Source organism: Siniperca chuatsi, linkage group LG17 (assembly GCF_020085105.1).
Source record: "Siniperca chuatsi isolate FFG_IHB_CAS linkage group LG17, ASM2008510v1, whole genome shotgun sequence".
NCBI lineage: Eukaryota > Metazoa > Chordata > Actinopteri > Centrarchiformes > Sinipercidae > Siniperca > Siniperca chuatsi.
This window is the reverse complement of record NC_058058.1, coordinates 24,699,109-24,717,795: the sequence shown is the minus strand read 5'-3', so window position 1 is coordinate 24,717,795 and position 18,687 is coordinate 24,699,109. Positions and strand designations below refer to the sequence as shown.

The window sequence follows — 18,687 nt, the reverse complement described above, 5'->3', positions numbered from 1 at the left end:
CTTTACCAAGCCAGCCTTCCATATGTTTACTGAAATGTGCGTTGAGGGTGTGTAGGCAGCCCCTACAAGTCGTGTGCTTTTGGTCATATGCAGTCTGCAACTTATTTGATGCTGATTTCACATTCTTTGGGGCATGTGAAAATACAGTGCAGTAAAATACAGAATCATTTTGTTCTCAGTTTATAATGCGGGAAATACATAGTCATTTTTTTTTTTTTTTTTTTAATAGTTTGATGGCAAAGAATATCTGCTAAATGACAAACAAAGTGCTGTAGAGCATAAAGGTAAACAATGTGTACAAAATCAATTTTAACACTCAACATTTCTCAAAATCAGTTATTTTAGTACATTACATTGGAAAGAACTACATATGGAAACAAACCGTTACTTAGCACGTAAAAAGGTTTAGTGACATTAATATTCAGTCGCCTGCTGTGGCACAGTGATTAAAAGCTGTGGCATTCCTCAGACTAAAACAGATGGGTGCTAAGGGAGGACCCTTAACTCTTATGGGGGGCACCCCCAATTTGAACTCTGTAGACAGAGTGATAGAGCTGAGTTGGGTAATACCACTGTTTTTATAAATCACATTAAACAGAAAACAAAATTGTGACATAATCCTGCACTCCAACAGTATTGATCGTGTCTTTTTTTGAAAGACGTGATGGCGAGCGTGCATCTGGCTGCGATTCTGAGAGTTCAGTTAAGTACAAGCAGCAGGGATTTTAGAGCCAAAACTGCATGCGTCTTTACTCAGACTTCGCCATGTGTTCACGCATTCACACGTCTACATGTTTGTGGCCCACCCCTGTGATCCATTAACCAGCGAGACGTTCTGTGTTCTGGTACGTTAGGTCATGACAAATACGGGAATGGACACGAAGGGTGGTGGTAAATTAAAGGTATTTATTGAAATAAAGTGCACAACTAAAGAAATAACTAAAAATATGGGGTGTGTCAGTCAGTGGCATCAGTAATGTAGATGTGGATGGGTGAGCATAATGGAGCGAAAGCAAAACAAGGGCTAAAGTGTGCAGAAGCTGGCTGGGATGAGCCTGGGAGAGAGAGAGAGAGAGAGTCAGAGTAACGCTGAAGCCGAAGGACACATAAGAAAACAGTAACTGGCTAAACACTCCGCCATCTCAATAGTTAGGCAGGCGCTGTCACAATACGGTCATCTTAAGAAGATAAAAAGGCGTCTTGTGTGATCAAATCTGACCCAAAATGTCTGCAGAAACAAAGGAAAACACGGTTTATATTCGGATTGTGATGTATCTTGCCTAAAAGGCTAAATGAACAGCAGTTATTAGACTTCACAATTGACCACAAATACTTTGATTATTAACTGATTAAACTCCGTTCAGACTTGAGTATCTGATTCAGACTGGGCTTCTTGATAAGTAGACAGGATCACCTGAGACCTCTGCTGGAAATGAAGAGATATTTGTAATAGTTTTAGTTTTTGTTCCGATATAATCAGTTTGGAGCTCTCGCAGTGCTACTGAACTAAAGTATACCATACTCAAATTCACGTGGCTCCTTACTAAGCCTCTAACTACAGGGCTCATGAGAATTTTGGGACCTAAACTCAGAGAAATACTTGTACAAATGAAAAGCGAAAGTAACCACATAAATTAATAACATCTATCACATTTAACAGGCCAGATAAATGAGTTTGGTTCAGTGCTTCTTGGTTTCTGCATTATTATCCATAACTTGAGGTTTGCACAGAAAACTTAATCAGAAGCTTCTCCTTTTTTTGATTCTGTAGAGTTTTTGTGTGTTCGTATGTGAGTTTCAGCCCTTAGTAATAGCATTTCTAAGCACCACAATAGGTTGTTCTATAAAGGGGTTAAGTAACAGATACACATCCTCGCCATAAGGCTTATCCCATCTTTACTGGACAGGAAGCCTAATCAATATGGCTGAGTGTAGTCGGTGTCTGGGATAATAGGTGTATTATCTGAAACAGATCGCGCAGTGTGTCGCTCAGCGTGTTCCTCGCGTGTCTTACATTGTGGGGAAACTATTGATTTTGCGAATTACAGCCGTTCTTATTTTAGGCGGGCGCGCTTCAGTACCAAATTATTTTTAAAGAAAATAGTTTCATTTTGTAAGATTTCAGTATGAATAGTACAGAAACGCACACAAAAAACTGTCCATTACTTCAGTATATGTTAAGAGTAGAAAAAGTAGTTTTGTTGATCTTGTTTTTAAAAAATAAAATTTCATTGATTTAATTCTAGTGTTAGCTATGTTCATTTAGATGCATATACATGTTATTATGCATCTTACAAAAAATACAGATAATTAAAAATCTAGTTTATTCTCTGAATTAGATTTGCCCTGTAATCTAAATGCAGTTTAAGTTAAGTCTTATTTTGGTTATTGTTCTTTTAGTGTGTGTAAGTGTTAGTTATTCTCAGTAAATCCTGCATTAAAATACTGTGAAGTGCTCAGTCGTTTTAAAGATAATACCTTTTAAATACATGTTAGTCTTAATGTCAGTCAGGGTTATGTGTGTAAAACACGAAACCCTTTTTAAAATCTTCTTAGTGCCATAACAATCACTAAATAGTTGGCGTCAACAGTTATATGGCACTGACTTTAGCGAGCTTGTTTGTGGTTTCCATTTAAAATACCCTCAGTACGGGGGTTAATACACAGAGGTTAAAGGTTAAAGGGTTCGGGAGGGTATCAGGGTTAAGAGAACTACAAATTCTTACATGATTTGAGAATCGTTGTCCAAAGGCTTTTATAGTTAAAATGTAAAGTTTTCATGGAATTTTTCTTTGCGTTCTTTAGAATTGTTTTCCACTCGCTGGACGTTATTAGATGGTATTTACTGAAGGTGCAACACACAAGGTCTTAATCTGTGACATCGCCGCTGTCTGTGGCACATCAAGGATTTGTGGAGTGTAAGATTAGAGCTCTACGTCGTCATAAATCTCTGCTTCCCAATTCGGCGGGGTGGTGGCGGGTGGGGCAGTTGCTAGGTGTGGTCTGTGGATTTGTTGGATAAAATGTTTGTGGGTCTGCGTAGGGTCGACCTCGAAGAAGTTTTGTTTATTTTTTTCAGCGCAGGACACGTCTAATTGTCACGTTCACATGGCTTGATGCTCTTTCTTAGACCGGATTTTTTTCTAGAACCTGCTTTTTGTTTGTGAGAACGGACAGCTGCCGGAGTTGACCCAGGACTTTTTATGGTGCTCTGCTGCGGCTCTCCATGATGAACTACTGCATACCAGACATGTATGAGATGCCTCACGCTGAGGTGGGAGCATACACGGTGCAGGGCGGTGGGGAACACTGCATGTACCCAGGTGAGGGGCCCGGGTACAGGCACTGTGAACCCCAGCCGCTGCACCATCCGCCCTGCGTGGAGCAGGCTTGGCCTCCCAGCCAGCACTACTGCTGCTCATACGCCGGTGGCCCTCCGGTTTTTAAGAGCGAGTTTTGCAGCATGGAGATCCCTCTGAGTCGTTTCCACCATCAGCCTGAATATTTCCCTGACCTCAATCCCGACTTCTCACACCTGCAGTGGATGCAGGGGGCGCACAAGAAAGGTAAAACATCCGGATGGTGATTTGTATTTTTGGGTGCGTGTGCACGTTCTAGTTTAGTTTTGATTCGACTGAATATTTGAAATAGTTTCTGTTGTTTTGAGGGTTGTCTCTCTGGATTGTGCGTGAAGAATACGTTCCACGTTTCGAATGGTTTTTAAAAAAAAATATATTTTTGGTAATTAGTGATGACTCCATCCTTGATCAATGATGTCTGGGATTTTCGAATTAAGGCTGATAAGCGTAAATCCAAGACTTAAGGCGTCATGCAGTGGCAGGTCTGTGAGCAGGACTCGGTGCATCTGATGCTCAGAGTGTTTGGCTGAGGCGGGCGGGGGTTCCTTATTGATTGATGGTGAGGCAACAGAAGGCTGATGCAAGATGAATTATTGCTTTCTTAAACCCTAGAAAGCTATTGATCAGTTTTATTAACATCCAGTCCTGGAGACTGCCAGAGGTCAAAGTACTGAACTCATTAAGCCGAATCCCAAAATTGGGCCAGGTGTTAACTCGGTGAGTTAACTAGAAGCAACAGCGCTCCGCGTGGAAGTCGGTGCCAAGAGAACATTAGGTGTCGTACTGTTGGACAAGAGTCAGCCTACTTTTAAATCTCCCTGTGTGACTTTTCAAAGCAACAGCATGTCGTCACCAGTCCGCACCTAGATGTTACAAATCGACACAAAGGAACAGTTGATATACTGTACATACGGTAAATAGATAGCTTGTTAGCCTTTGAGCCCCACGTGTTTGTGCGATTTCCGTTTCACTTTTTTCTATATAAAAAGTAAAAGAAGCAAAAAACGAATGCATTTTACATAAAATTACAAAAATATCAAAAATGGAATATTATTATTAAAAAGACCTCTTAATTTACCAGTTAATTTTAGCTCAACAACAATTAAAATCCAGTTGAAAACGTGAAAAATGTGAGTATGTGAGATGCCCAAGTGAATGAATCCACAGCAGTCATGAGAAATGGTTCACACTACAAATCCAGTGATCTTTTTATTTTATTTTATTTTTTCAACAAAAGCTACTATTAACCATTTTGTTTTCTCTCCAGGGTACATTCCAAGTTACCTGGACAAGGATGAGCTCTGTGTAGTGTGCGGGGACAAAGCCACAGGCTATCACTATCGCTGCATTACCTGTGAAGGTTGCAAGGTAACACGAGCGAGTCCTTCTGCAGCTCATTCAGTGCATCTTTTTCAAGGCCTTTCTGAGCACGTGCCTGTCCGCTCTCTAGGGTTTCTTCAGGCGGACAATCCAGAAGAATCTCAACCCAACCTACGCCTGTAAGTATGAGGGGAAATGCGTCATCGACAAAGTGACCCGAAACCAGTGCCAGGAATGTCGCTTCAAGAAGTGCATTGCAGTGGGAATGGCGACCGACTGTAAGTTTTTGTCTGCTAGGGACCACAGATGAAAATTTGCCTCTTGACATTTACATTCACATATTTAGCAAAACAATGTATACTGTGCAAATTAGAGCTGAAACAGTTATCAATTATTCATTTCATTCAAATATCCGCTGGTTCCAGCTTGTCAAACTTGAGGATTTGATGCTTTTCTCTGTACGATAGGAAATCTTTGGGTTTTGGACTGTTAGTCAGATAAAACAAGCAACTGGGACACATCAAGGGGCATTTGTCACAAATATGACTAAATAATATTTTGGTGCATCAGAATCAAAATTTCTGATATAAAACAAAACCTAATACTGCCTTTGTACTGACCTGCTACACTTACTTGCTGGGCAATTCCTCTAGTAGCCCAGTAACCCAACACACATTTATTTACCTGCTATACTGATCTGTACAGAGAACATCAAGAAAATCCTCACTTGTCCCACTTTTTGTGGAATAAAGTCCTGGGTACATTTAATTGTTCCACCACCCACCGTAATTACTCTGACCTCATACCGATCTCCCCATTACATTGCCGAAAACTGAAGACTTTTCATCTGAGCCCTTATGTCCCCACTACTTTTAAACACAAAGTGACGCCCTTGGTACTTACAGTAGTATGCTTCAAGTAAAGTGTCACCTAAATTGAATGTCATTTTCTTGTGTTTGAACAGTTCATCTCGGCCCGTTTTGGGATTTTAATTTATAGAATTAGTATTTTTTACAATTTAAGCAGCATTGCCCGGTATTTTCAACTGTATCACCAATTCAGCATTTCATGATTTCCCCTCCTCCTCATTCCTGTCCACTCTCATTGCCTCCCTTTTTCTTCTTTTGCCCCTCCCCCCCCCACCCCACCCCACCCCAGTGGTGTTGGACAACAGCAAGAGGCTGGCCAAGCGGAAACTAATCGAGGAGAACCGGGAGCGCCGTCGGAAGGAGGAGCTGCAGAAGACGGTGTGGGACCGACTGGAGCCCACCCAGGAGGAGTGGGACCTCATCCGTATGGTGACCGAGGCCCACATGGCCACCAACGCCCAGGGCAACCACTGGAAGCAGAAGCGGAAATTCCTGGTGAGACATCCTCCTCCCTCCCTCCCTCCTCACCACAGCCTCCATCGTATTGATTACCCTGCTTTATTCAATCCACCTCCCACCTCCCCCTCCCACCCCCCACAGACCCCCTCCCATATCATGCCCCTGTCTCCTCCACCACAGCCACTGTTCCACTGTTCCCTGTGTTAATATGTCCATGTGTTTTTTTGTATCTCCTTGTAGAGTGGGGAGAATTAGCTGGACGATGGAGAAAAGTGTGTTCCTCAACGCAGCAGCTCTAATTTATAATGGCACATCTTATTCTTGTCTTTTTTTATGTCTTACCAAGCAATGATCCTTAAGCGCTAATACTAATGACTTGCTTTTGTCGTGCTGTTTCATTTTTCTCTCTTTCTGTTTGTAGCTTTTGATTTCACACCTCACCCTTTTTTTGACTAATTTTCTTTTCTTTTCTGTAAAGTCTAATTGCTCTGTCCAGATTGAAAGTCCGCCTCTACTGTTATCTTGGGTTTCTATGGCACGATCGGATAGAGCACTCGTTAAGGCATACAATTTAATTAAAATTTTATTCATTCAAGGTTCTCATTTGTTGTGGAATTTGTGGAATATTCTGAGAGGCCTGTGGAAGTGAAATTTGTTTAATTTTCCGGTAAAGTCACTTAACACAAATATAGCGGAATCCATTTTCACTACGCTTTGCGCTCTCATCACGTTACCTGGTGGGTTTCAGCCACACTGTACTGTAAAGTAGTGTTCACGCCTTAGAAAAACATTAGAAAACTGTAACAAGTGATTGAAGCGTCCCATCGCGGGGTTTTGTTTAAATAGTCGTCCGTTAATTACGCTAAAATAATATTTTCAAAATTTCACTGTCGTCGACAGTCGTGGTGGTGCTAGTGAGTGTTTCTGAGGACCTGTTTGAAGTCGGAGTCCTGAGCCCGAATCTCACCATAGAAACCCATCTTGGATTTCTCACCTGTTTTCTATCTGCACTCTTTCATCTGTCCTCAGTTTTAACTTGTTTTCTTTTTAGTTGGCTTGACACGGGTTCTTCATTGAAACTTCACGATTCCTGTTGATTATCCAACAGGTCGAGGAAGCTATGCTTCTTAATGAAATAACATGTAATTTATTCTATACTTCTGACCAGAGTGCAGCGGGGGTGAAGGAAACTAAGGTGAGACACAGCAGACAAAAATATTTATTGAAAGCGATGCCTTGTGCCTGATACAGTATCACCAATATCAGACATTAATTAGCAGTTATTTACATGCATAACACATTTAATTAAGTGCAATAGATATATAAGTGCCACATGTCTCTAGTGACGCGTCACCATTTACATCTTTACATCACATTGCCCGGGCAAAATCTCGTCAACTAAATCAAAAGTAAACCACTTCACTCAGCTTTTATGTATGCCACCTTCAACCTCTTCCCATTTCGTATTTGACCATGGATGCTCTACACTCCTCACCTTACCCTTGAACTAGTTTCATACTAATGCTAAGTTCAATACTGCTCTCAAAAACAGAAACAGTTTGACGTGCTGTTTTTTTTTTTTTAATTTTGTATTCAAAATTGGAGACTGACCTTCTCTCTTTGTCGTTTCAGCCTGAGGATATTGGTCAAGCGTCCATGGTCAATACACCTGAAGGAAACAAAGTGGATATAGAAGCCTTCAGTCAGTTTACAAAAATTATCACCCCTGCCATAACCCGAGTGGTGGACTTTGCCAAAAAACTGCCTATGTTTTGTGAGGTAAGTGGAGCTGCTTATTTGACAACGTTTCTAAAAAATCCAGTTCAATTCACTTGTATTTATATGGCGCCAAATCATAACAGAAGGTATCTCAGGGCACTACAAAATGTAGATGGAGAGTTCCTAATGCTCGCTCTGGCGGCTGCAGTGGAGGTCAGGCTGTGGACACCTGTTTGACTTTCTAATGCTGCTGTCATGTTACATTGGATTTACAGGAAAACCACCAACATTAGCTTATCACAGATATATGAGCAACAGCGGAAATGTAACATGGAATTGCAGTACAAAACACGGCAAAGATATGTTTGAGGTCGTTTAGAAGTAGTGACCAAACTATGTAATGGTGACACTGACAACTGTGACTCATCACATTTCTTTAATAACCATGTTAAAGAGATTCTGTCAAAGACGTTTCTAAATGTTGTGTTTATGTAAAATGGTAAAGAAGTATGTATTTATCAGGACTAACTATAGGGGAAATAGAGAAGCTGTTTATAAGCGGTTGTTGATTTCCAGCGGAAAGTAAACTTTATTACTGAAAGCTGTAGTTGAATTAAATGTTTGTCTGTACACAAATTGCACATATTCTACAGAGCTGGCTAGAAACCTTTCATTTCTGTTCCATGTTTGGCTGGAAATGTTGTTTCACAATTTACTAATACTATATTCATTAACCATACTATTAGGTCAACCAACTATTAGTGTCTTAATAAAACATTTGTACTCACGTTAATGTATTGCTAATGGTAATGGTATTGTTCAGTTAGCCATCGGTTAGCTAGCAAGCTCAGTGACTGCTTCTCGAGACTGATTCTTGTGATTTTAATGTTCCAAGGTTTTTGTCTGTGGTCATTCCCTTTATTTGAACAGTAAGCCTATTTAAGTCTGAATTTTCACCAGTTAAAAAAAATAAATAAATGCTGCGCATGCTACCGCTACATTAGCCATATTCTTCTATGCTTATCGCTCTCTGCTTCTTATCAGCTGCCTTGTGAAGACCAGATCATCCTGTTGAAAGGCTGTTGCATGGAGATCATGTCACTGCGAGCTGCTGTTCGCTATGATCCAGAGAGTGAGACGCTCACGCTCAACGGCGAGATGGCGGTCACGCGGGGACAGCTTAAGAATGGAGGTTTGGGCGTAGTCTCGGATGCCATCTTCGACCTTGGCGTGTCGCTGTCCTCCTTTAACTTGGATGACTCTGAGGTGGCTCTTCTACAGGCTGTCATCCTGCTTTCATCTGGTAAGCACCTGCTGTCCGGACTGTCATCACGCATGCATACATGAGCTGATTAGAGGGTTTCTGTTGTATATTTATAATATTTTAGAACATTAACATAATCGTTACATTACTGCCGACCATTTTCCAAAGCATGCCATTAGTTTCCAGACTCATTTTTCTTCTAGGAGGCCATGTCTTTCTCTTAATGCTAGCATTGACTCAAACTCAACTTGCCAGCAGAGAGGAATATCTTTTTTAGGGAAATAGTGAAAAGTGTATATTTTAGAGACCAGTAAAGCAATAGTTCATGGGATTGTACACACAAATCAGGCTCCATCTATAAATCACAGAGGTCACTTGTCCTGCTGTAAGTTATTGTCTTTGTAATGCTCCTTCTCTTCTCTCTTGCACAGATTGTGTGAACAGTATTTTTCTGACATGAAATCCATACCAAACTACAGTTCAATCAATTAATCACCATAATCATTCTGAGGAGCTTTGTCCAGCTAGCTTGGTTTTGGCTCCGCTGCCATTTCTCTTTGTGACGCTCTGCATCTCATTGAAGATCAATACTGTTCTGCTGTGTGTTGTACATGTAGACATGCCATGGGGATAAACTGCCCATCTGTCTTGTCGTCTGACACACTTACAGTAGCCACTAGGGTTTAATCAATACCATTTTCAAGGGTAAATGGCTGAAACCAATCATTTTAGGATTGAAAATTGATACTTTGTGCTATAATTAATTAAGTTGAAATTGTTTGGTGCAAAAGTTACTATACTAACTAGTATAACTAGTTACTAACTATTTGACATTTATTCCTGAAATGAAACATTCCGTTGAATGTCGGGTTAATGGTAAATAGAGTATAATACTCAAATAAATAACAACTGGCATCATATTCATGTCAACCATGATAATGATCTATCTTGCTATGAAGCTAGGTACATAGTATAGATACAATACATAATTATTGCTAACTCACCTAGTGAACTAATAATTAAGAACACAGAGTTGCAGTATCTACTTGATGAATTAAATTGTAAGTTTTATTCTGCTAAAGAAGAACTACATAAATGCATACAGCACCTATGACGGTCCAGATATTAAAGACAGTTGCTAATGGTTTCAGCGCAACTTTGTACGTCAAAGTTTACCAAAGTTGAAGTTGACACATAAGTACATTGTGGATTTACTTTGCTGCTGTGAGAGAATCCTATTATTACAACCATTGATCACAAGCATATGATTTCACTTGAGTGAGAAATTCTGGTAAGTAATTCTGGTTTATTACAACTTGGACCTATTTTTTATAGCTGTGGCCATCATTTCTATTACTTATACCATTGTACTCACCACAGCTATCGCTGATGCCTTGTGACATCACTACAGCAAAGTGAAATGACTGGACAGGTTGTAAACCAACCAACAGTTAGATTGTCAAAATCATTTTAGTTGGAGGTCAAACTGAAAGCAAGCACACCTGAAATGTTGATAATCCCACATTGCACAGGAAAACTGTCCGCACGCATTACTACAGTAAATATGGTAACTGGTAAACATTCATTATCATTAACAGACTTACCACCTGGTTCAACTTTGACCCACTGTGCTCCGAGATCTCAGTAATTACTTTGGTTGTCATAACTGTGTGTGAAAAGAAAAACCAAGTTGTAATAAATCGTAGTTTTGCTTTAATTTAGTAGAAATTACTCTCATTAGAAAATAAATAGAAATGACTTATAATTATAATTATATAAATATAAGTTTCTCTCACATTAACTAGCTCAGTGGTTCTCAAAGGTTTTCTGTCATGCCCCCCCACCACACGTAAACGGTTGAATTCAATCAATCATTAAGAACACTGGGGGAGCAACAAATTAAAAAAGGAGCCCAGTTGAATTCGATTGAAATAAAAGAAATGATTCAGATCACCTTCAGCAAACTCTTGTTTTTTTTATTTCCCTACATAAATCATATTCATTCAACATAGTTCCACTCCACATTTTTCCCCTCGTCATCCACACTGGCCCAGCCCCAGTGTGAGAACCAGCGAACTAATTAATAACATTGTCGATGTCTTTTGTCATCAGATCGGCCGGGCCTGAGTAGTGTGGAGAGAATCGAACGCTGCCAAGAGGAGTTCCTGCTGGCCTTTGAACATTACATCAACTACCGCAAACACAAAGTGGCGCATTTCTGGCCCAAGCTGCTAATGAAGGTGACGGACCTGCGGATGATCGGCGCCTGCCACGCCAGCCGATTCCTTCACATGAAAGTGGAGTGTCCCACCGAGCTATTCCCTCCACTCTTCCTGGAGGTCTTCGAGGACTGACGAATGGATTTTATTGTATGTGTGTGTGCGTGCATGTATGTGTGTTTGTATGTGTCTGTGCACATACGTCAGCGCCTGGGCACCCTGGTGGTTTCAGGGGTGGAACCAGCAGAAGGCCCGTCACAATGAACTTTCTATTAGCACTACTGAGTGTCCTTCATTCCATAGTTTAGGAGTAGCTCTCTGGTCTAGTTTTGGATGGAACCATTCCTTACAGTGCGGGTACATGTGAATAGCATTTTGTTCTCTCTCTTTTTTTTTTTTTGGTTTGTTTTGTTGTTGTTATTGTTGTGGCTATAACCTCTCACCTCGGATTTTACTATAGGGTTGTTTTTTTTGTGTTGATGATTGTACAGTTGGCATAATGGTGATTTTTATCAACACTTGTTCATTCATTAGAAACCATGCAAATGTTGTATTTTCCTTCCTTTTATGATGAAAAATTCAAAATGGCTGCTTACCTGATACATAAAATAAGACATTGTTAGCGATCCATTACCCTTTCCCTCACCTGCACAACCTTTTTGGACCCATTTGTTGGTTAATACGTACATTATATTAACGGTCATATAGTCAGCCATCCATCTGGTGAGTGTCTGAACTGTTCAGTGCCTCACCTTCATACTGTGACCTGACCCATTAACAGCAACACTCATTCTAATGGACAATAGCTCACATGCCTTTGTAAGGCCCTGGGTAGCCACACATCACCACATTAAGTCATAATGTTGCGTTCCAGAGATGTCGGAAAAATCTGAATTTTTCAACAGAACAGCAACTCAAGGCAGAACTCCGAGTAAGACGCCTGGGCAAGGTTTTCCAACATTAACTTTTCTGAGACGCCGTTATTTGATGTCACATCTCCGTGGCAGCATACACTGTTAACACTACACAACAATACTGTTAAACTTGTTTGTAATCCTCAAAACACACCAGTTCATTTTTCAGTAAAGTATGAGCATAATTCTGCTCAATACTTACCTACCTACCTGTGATAAGTAGCTAAACATGGAATTATGGAATTATGAAATTTAAAGGTACACTGTGCTAATGTGCTGTGCTAACTACCTAACAAACATTGCTAAATATCATGGACAGCATTAGCTGTTTCACTATGACAGCATATCAGGGCCATTGCAGAAGAAGAAAAAAGGACGACAAAGGATGATATTTTGGAAAAAAAATCTGCCAAATGAATGCAGAGAATGTTTATATGACACCAAAGTCAGAAATATGCAAGTCAAATCTGTACATTTATTGAAGTAAACCACACTGCTCTTCCCTTTGACATGCTCCTTCTCGTATGTAGAGAATGGCAAACCAAACTTCATTCAAAAATCTGTTTGTTTGCTAATCAGAGAGATAGAGACTGTATGTCTATGGCGCACATATGTGACATATGTGTATTACCTTTCACAAAACCTTTTTTAGTTTACAGAGCTCCTACCCAATGTCTAATGAAACAGATTGTTTTGGGCTTTTTACATAACAAATGGAGAGTCGATTAGTTGATCGACAGAAAAATAATCTGCAACCGTCGTTTAAGACATCATCTTAACCCTTAGGAAATTGTGTTTTTTACTGTTTTCTCACATTTTATTAAACAAACGCTTAATCAAGAAAATAAAAGCAGATTAATCGATAATTTAAATAATTGTTAGTTGCAACCCTAAACAAATTTATTTTCATTATTTATAAACCAGAACTTGGAATGGCAGAAGTATTGCAGGGGACAAATTTCTGTTCTTCCATGGCCCTAATACTCTGTCGTAGCTGCATTTAAAAAAAAAAACAAAACAAAACAAAACAAAACAACAAAAATCTGGCCAAAGACAATCTTGCTTGTGTCCATGTTTTTTGTCTTTATTTTTACAAACTGGACTGTGGAAACGCACAGTGGTTGTAATTCTAACCCACCTGCTGGTTATTCAGACTTCTGACATTGAAGGGAACGCAGCAGCAGCAGCAGCATTCAAACGAGCTTGTTCATCATTGCCAGAGAGTGGTCAGGACTAACTAAAGCACATAATGACACTGATGTCAGGAAAAGACAATCATATAGTTCTTGTTTTTGTGTAACGATGCCACATGCTGTGCCAAAAGTGAATGATGCCCTCCTTATTGAATCCCTGCTGGGCTTTCATAGTGATTCCAAGACTTGACTGGTTATGCTAGTTAGTGCATGCCGCTCACACAAAGTCGTCCTTCTGACTCGTGTTTTAGTCCACGTTAGCAGCTTCTACAATACAACCATTTTAGTTTGAAGTGTTTCATCTCGGCCATGTTGCCTCACTAGTCCCACATACAATGATTTCAACCATTTTGTTATTTGTTTTGGGTTTTTTTACAACTCCCTAAAAAGGGAGACTGTATGTTAAAACAGTGACATCATGGTGCTATGGTGGGTTGGGGAAATGGCTGATTGAACTGTATTGTTATTTACATGCAGACATTATCTGTTTGTATAACAGCCCACCACCCTTTTATGATGGCATGCATATACACTAACACACAAACATGCACATATACAGTACCTACAGTATACCTGTACACATACTGTACACATGCACATATATGCATGTGCCTCGACAGGATATGGGTCAGACCCCGCCACTGTGACCAACAGGGGGGATTTGGAGGCCAAGTGAACATTGGCTGGCCCAAAAACAGTATGATTTATCATCAGCAAGGTACACTCAGAACGCTGATGAGATTGTGAAAACGTAGCGCTTTCCTTTCTTTTATTTTAGCCGGTATGTTCTTTTTTTTTTTGTTGTTGTTGTTCTAAAAGCCTCTCTATGGTATTGTCGTTTGCAATGTGACAACATTTGCTTTGTATATCTCGCTTTTTCCAGCTTCACACTACTCCTCAAAGCAGCTTGTGTTTTTTTTTTTTGTTTTGTTTTTTTTTTGTTTTTTTTTTCTTCTGTGAAGTGATGCCTTTTATCAAAGCAATAGACTTGCTGCAGTGTTTGAATGACCCGGACCTCACACACACACCTCGCAAACTGTACAGACTCAAAATAAATGCACAGACAATCAGAGGGAGAGAAATGGATGGGGGGAGAGGCACCCAGGCTAAGGCGGCCCGGTTGACATGTAGGGCCGGGCCGTGCTGAGCCAGAGCCATTTGGAAAAGTAACATTGGCCACGTTTACATGCACCCCTGTTGTCCATAGTCCTGTTGAGGTTATCTTCACGTTAAGTCGTTTGCAGGAGCCTTTGATACCCTGTGACTGAGCCTGCCTGCTGCCATTAATGAACCAGTTAACAGAGTAGTCCTGGTAGAAAAAATACAGCAAAAAAAATCAAACTGATGTCCCATTAGTTTGTTCTCACTAATGTGTGAAAAGATGAACAAAAGTTTAAAAAAAATAAAAAATTAAAAAAATAACAAAAAGTGAAATGAATTTGGTCAGTTATCACAACCAGAGGCTGGTTGCACAAGCATGCTTATGTTAGACTGATCTATAGAGTTAGGCCAGTCTTAATTCTGCTCTTAGACTTGTCTAACGGCCCAAATAGTTCCAGGAACTAAACTCAGGAACTAAATGAGGACCTAAAAGTCGTTTTGTTGCATTTGTGTTTTCGTTTCCATCGTATCTGAAGAACCGTGAAGATTAGACCAGCAAATTACTTTAGCAAATTAGACCTAAAAGGCATTAAAACTGCTGTAGCACTTTGGAGGCTTGTGTTTGACCAGTCAGTGGCATCAGTACTTAAACCCCACCCTGATAGCTGCTGGACCATTAATACATACTTCCTCAGGAGCAGGAATTTTTTGGAGGGCGCAATCTATGGCCCAGGAACCAAAACTGGAACTACTTTCCTTAGATCGAAATGCAAGTCAAATTCCTGAGTTTCTGTAAATATTTCTGGGTCCCTGCACAGGGAAAAGAGCCACAATGAGAGTTAAGACACTTAAACAAAATAAAAATGGAGTCATTTCATAGCTGCATTCATTGATTTTTTTTTTTTTCCCCACTAGATGGCAGAACTCCACAACAAGTTGATGGACACACAACCTTGACATTTCACTGTATAATGTTGTTATGGCTAATGTGTTAGCAAACAGTTTTTTGCACAAACCGAGCAGCATTAGCATTCAATTGGAGTCGTGTATGTGTCTGATGACGATGAATGTAAGTCGAATATTCACTTTTGGTGTCCACCAACTTCTGAGGGAAATATCTAACCCGTTATCTGCTAGATGTTCGGCTTTCTTCACCAGCTAGTCACTAACTTCGCCTATTTGACATTAGGTGCTTGGCAGGTAGCGTACAGTAGGTTTATCAGAGCTACTGCCTGGAAACAGGGCCGGTGAGAGTGGTGAGACACCACTATACAGTAAATTACTTAAACAATGAGTCCCAAAAGACAAAAAATCTCTGTAGCACTGCAGAGTTGGGTAATAATTGTCTGTGGTAACCACTTTCACATTAAACATTTATTGCTAAGATATTGATCAATAGAGTTTAAAGCCTAAAGTTAGCCACTGTATATCCAGGCTATGTCAGAGCAATCAGAGCTTTTCCAGAGAACAGTCACAGCAATATCACTGTTGACCCCATTAACTCTGCATTATCCTCCGCTGTTTATCCCCCAACCCACCACCAGGTATATTTAGCACAACTTTGACATCTTTCCAGTGCTCCTTTTTTTAAGCTTTCCTTTAGCTATTGTGAATCAAGGTTTGTGGAATATTTCCATCCATTTCCTTCAGTGAACTAACCCTAACCCTTCAGAACTCTGCCTTTCTGCTTATGGGCAGTGAGTAAAAAACAAAGATAGGTTCACATTTTGTTGAAGTCTATGTTTAAAGATCGTTAGATGGTTTTGTGAAACTGAAGAACTTTGACATCAGTCTAAAGTGTGACTTTTAGTTAGATCTAAGTCATATCCAAAGTCTACCTGTGCAGCCAGCCCCGGGTTCCTCATGGTCAAAAGTACAAACTTTAAAGGCTAATGGTCTTTCAGGTGAGTCACAAGTCCTACTTCAAAATTCTTGACAGAGATGTTTGGGCATTGCATTCTAAAAGTTTGTAACTGTTCTCAGCCTGCCTATTTCCCTTAATGCACACCAAGTAACTTACCACATCTTGTGCAAAGGAAAACAAACAAAGGCAAAATTACAAAAATCCAACTTCCAATCCAAACAGGGTAATAAACCAGACATTACAGCAGTGATAAGTTTCATTTGATATTTAAAAGGAATGGACTGTTAACGCAAACAGGGTGGGGTTTTTATAGCAAAATAAGCAACCAAAACCTTACTTCACCATTAACCAAAATAATTTACAGTAACCTCAAAGCTGCATTAATCAGTTTTAGTTGGCCGTTTGGTGGCAGAACTTCATAACAAGCTGAAAATCACACTCATTTGACAAATTATGGCCTTATAAAGTAGATAACATGCTATTTACACACCTGCAGACGTGGCGCTAGCATTAATTTGGGGTGGTTTCTGCTGACCTAATGAATGTAAGTCTAATGTTCACTCTCCCTCAATCTCTGTTTTGGTTTTGAACAACTTCTGAGAAAAATATCCGACTCTTTAGCTGCTACTGTAAATGCTTCATTGTGTTCACAAGCTAGTCGCTAACTTTTTCTGTATGCCGTTTGGTGGAGGGGAGGTAGCGTACAGTTGATTATCTGAGGTCTGATAACAGCTGCCCGGTGAAGGAGGCGATGAGAACGTTGAGACAGAACCAAAACAGTTAAATTGTGGACCATAAAACCAAAACAATGAGATGAAAGATGCTAAAATGCTCCGTAGAGCTGAAGAGCTTGTGATGATTCTCCGTGGGTTCGTCACTGGAAGCGACCCCTTCACATTACAGGTAGTTACTTGACTCATTGTTCATATAAATTTAATAATCAGTGCAGCTTTAACCCAAAAAAATTAAAACAAAAAATATATATTTTTGACCAAATTACATTCAAATAAAATTTGAGCAAGCATTACAAACTTTAACTGTTTGTAGTCTATGATATGAATGTTTGTGTTTTTTGTAGGTTATGTACAAAGTGGAGTTAAAGGCCGTAAGAATATGTTGGATTTGTATATGTCACCCACTTAACTATAATTACTTGAATAATCATATGCACAAAGCTGTTGGTGCATGTAAACATAGTCAATGCTGACTGCTGGTTCAAAAAATGTTTACTGTTCCTGAAGAGGTGCCAGTACGCTGTTATCTTTCCCACGAGTTGTTACTCTTAAGGTTACTCAGTTACAAACCAATAACAAGAGTTGCACCATAGAAAAGCTATTTTACAGTACAAAGGAAAAAGGATGTATATTTTCAGACTGAAGATTTTTTTTTACGGATGTTGTTAGCATAATATGAACATGATATTGTTTTGCATAGCGTTAAAAAAAAAATACAGTATCTTGCTCTCAAATCCATTTCCACATCTCTGTAAAAGTATGAGCAAGACATTATGAATCATAAAAAACACTTAAATTAGTGCATTAGTTCTACAATTGCAAAAAAAAAAATCAATTATTACTGTAGCTGGACTTCACTGTCAGTACAAAGCAGCATAGCTACACATGAACACATTTAAGGAAAACTTATTTGTCAAAGTGTAACCAGCATCAGAGAAAAAGTCATCCACCGTCAACACAGATTTCTCCTTGTGTGTTTGAGTGTCTTCTTGTTCAATTCATCTTTTCAACATGTACTGGAAAACCGTCACGGAGAGAAAGGGAGATAAAGTGTGTGTAGGTTTAGGAGCGGATCTGTGGCAGCAGAACAGAAGATGAGAAAATTTTGTTCCAAATTTGCGGTCTTGCACTCTGCATTTTACTGGAAACATTATCTGGTTATCCATTGTCCAGCTCCGGACATGAGCGCGGAGGAACTCGAGGAAATGATTTGGATGGTCATGACTGACGATGATTGCAGCTAATGTGAATTGGCTCTTGAGAATAAAGATGGTTTTGAGAGAATTTGGTTTTGTGCTTTTATTTTTGTTGCAATTTAATATTCAGAGAATTTTCTTACCCTTGTCTTTTAATTGCTTGTGATTGACATTAATTTAAAATTACTCGATTTGTTTTTTTTTTTTCCATGGATTTTATTCCCAGCACAGTAGACGATTAGGGAGCAGGATTGTTTTTTTTTTTACCATAAGTACATTTTAAATTTTGTTTTTTATTGTTGTAGTTGTTTTTTTTTACATATATTTATTTATTTGGGCGTTGATTGTCTTCCATACACATTTATCTGCTTGACTTTCTTTTTGGCTCAGAATGAGAATGTTCTTCCTGATGTTTTCAAATGCTTACTTTCAAAATGTTTTTTAAAAAGTTATTTTATTTTTTAAGACTCATTCGC

At 39.5% G+C, this 18,687-nt stretch overlaps 1 protein-coding gene across 19 annotated transcripts in view; it reads left to right on the top strand.

Moving 5' to 3' along the window:
- Positions 1–18,299, top strand: part of thrb (thyroid hormone receptor beta) — a 112,036-nt gene extending 93,737 nt beyond the window's left edge. For 12 of the 19 annotated variants that reach the window (XM_044171197.1, XM_044171196.1, XM_044171192.1 and 9 more), the window contains 7 exons: positions 4,627–4,727; positions 4,810–4,957; positions 5,838–6,043; positions 7,116–7,202; positions 7,640–7,786; positions 8,771–9,029; positions 11,103–18,299. In XM_044171197.1, the coding sequence (XP_044027132.1) occupies positions 4,627–4,727; positions 4,810–4,957; positions 5,838–6,043; positions 7,116–7,202; positions 7,640–7,786; positions 8,771–9,029; positions 11,103–11,344 (1,190 nt within the window). In that variant the 3' untranslated portion in view covers positions 11,345–18,299. Of the gene's footprint in view, positions 1–2,336; positions 3,567–4,626; positions 4,728–4,809; positions 4,958–5,837; positions 6,044–7,115; positions 7,203–7,639; positions 7,787–8,770; positions 9,030–11,102 lie in introns of those variants that run through there. The other 7 variants (XM_044171201.1, XM_044171203.1, XM_044171199.1 and 4 more) reach the window with 3 other exon arrangements.
- The last annotated feature ends 388 nt before the right edge of the window (positions 18,300–18,687 follow it).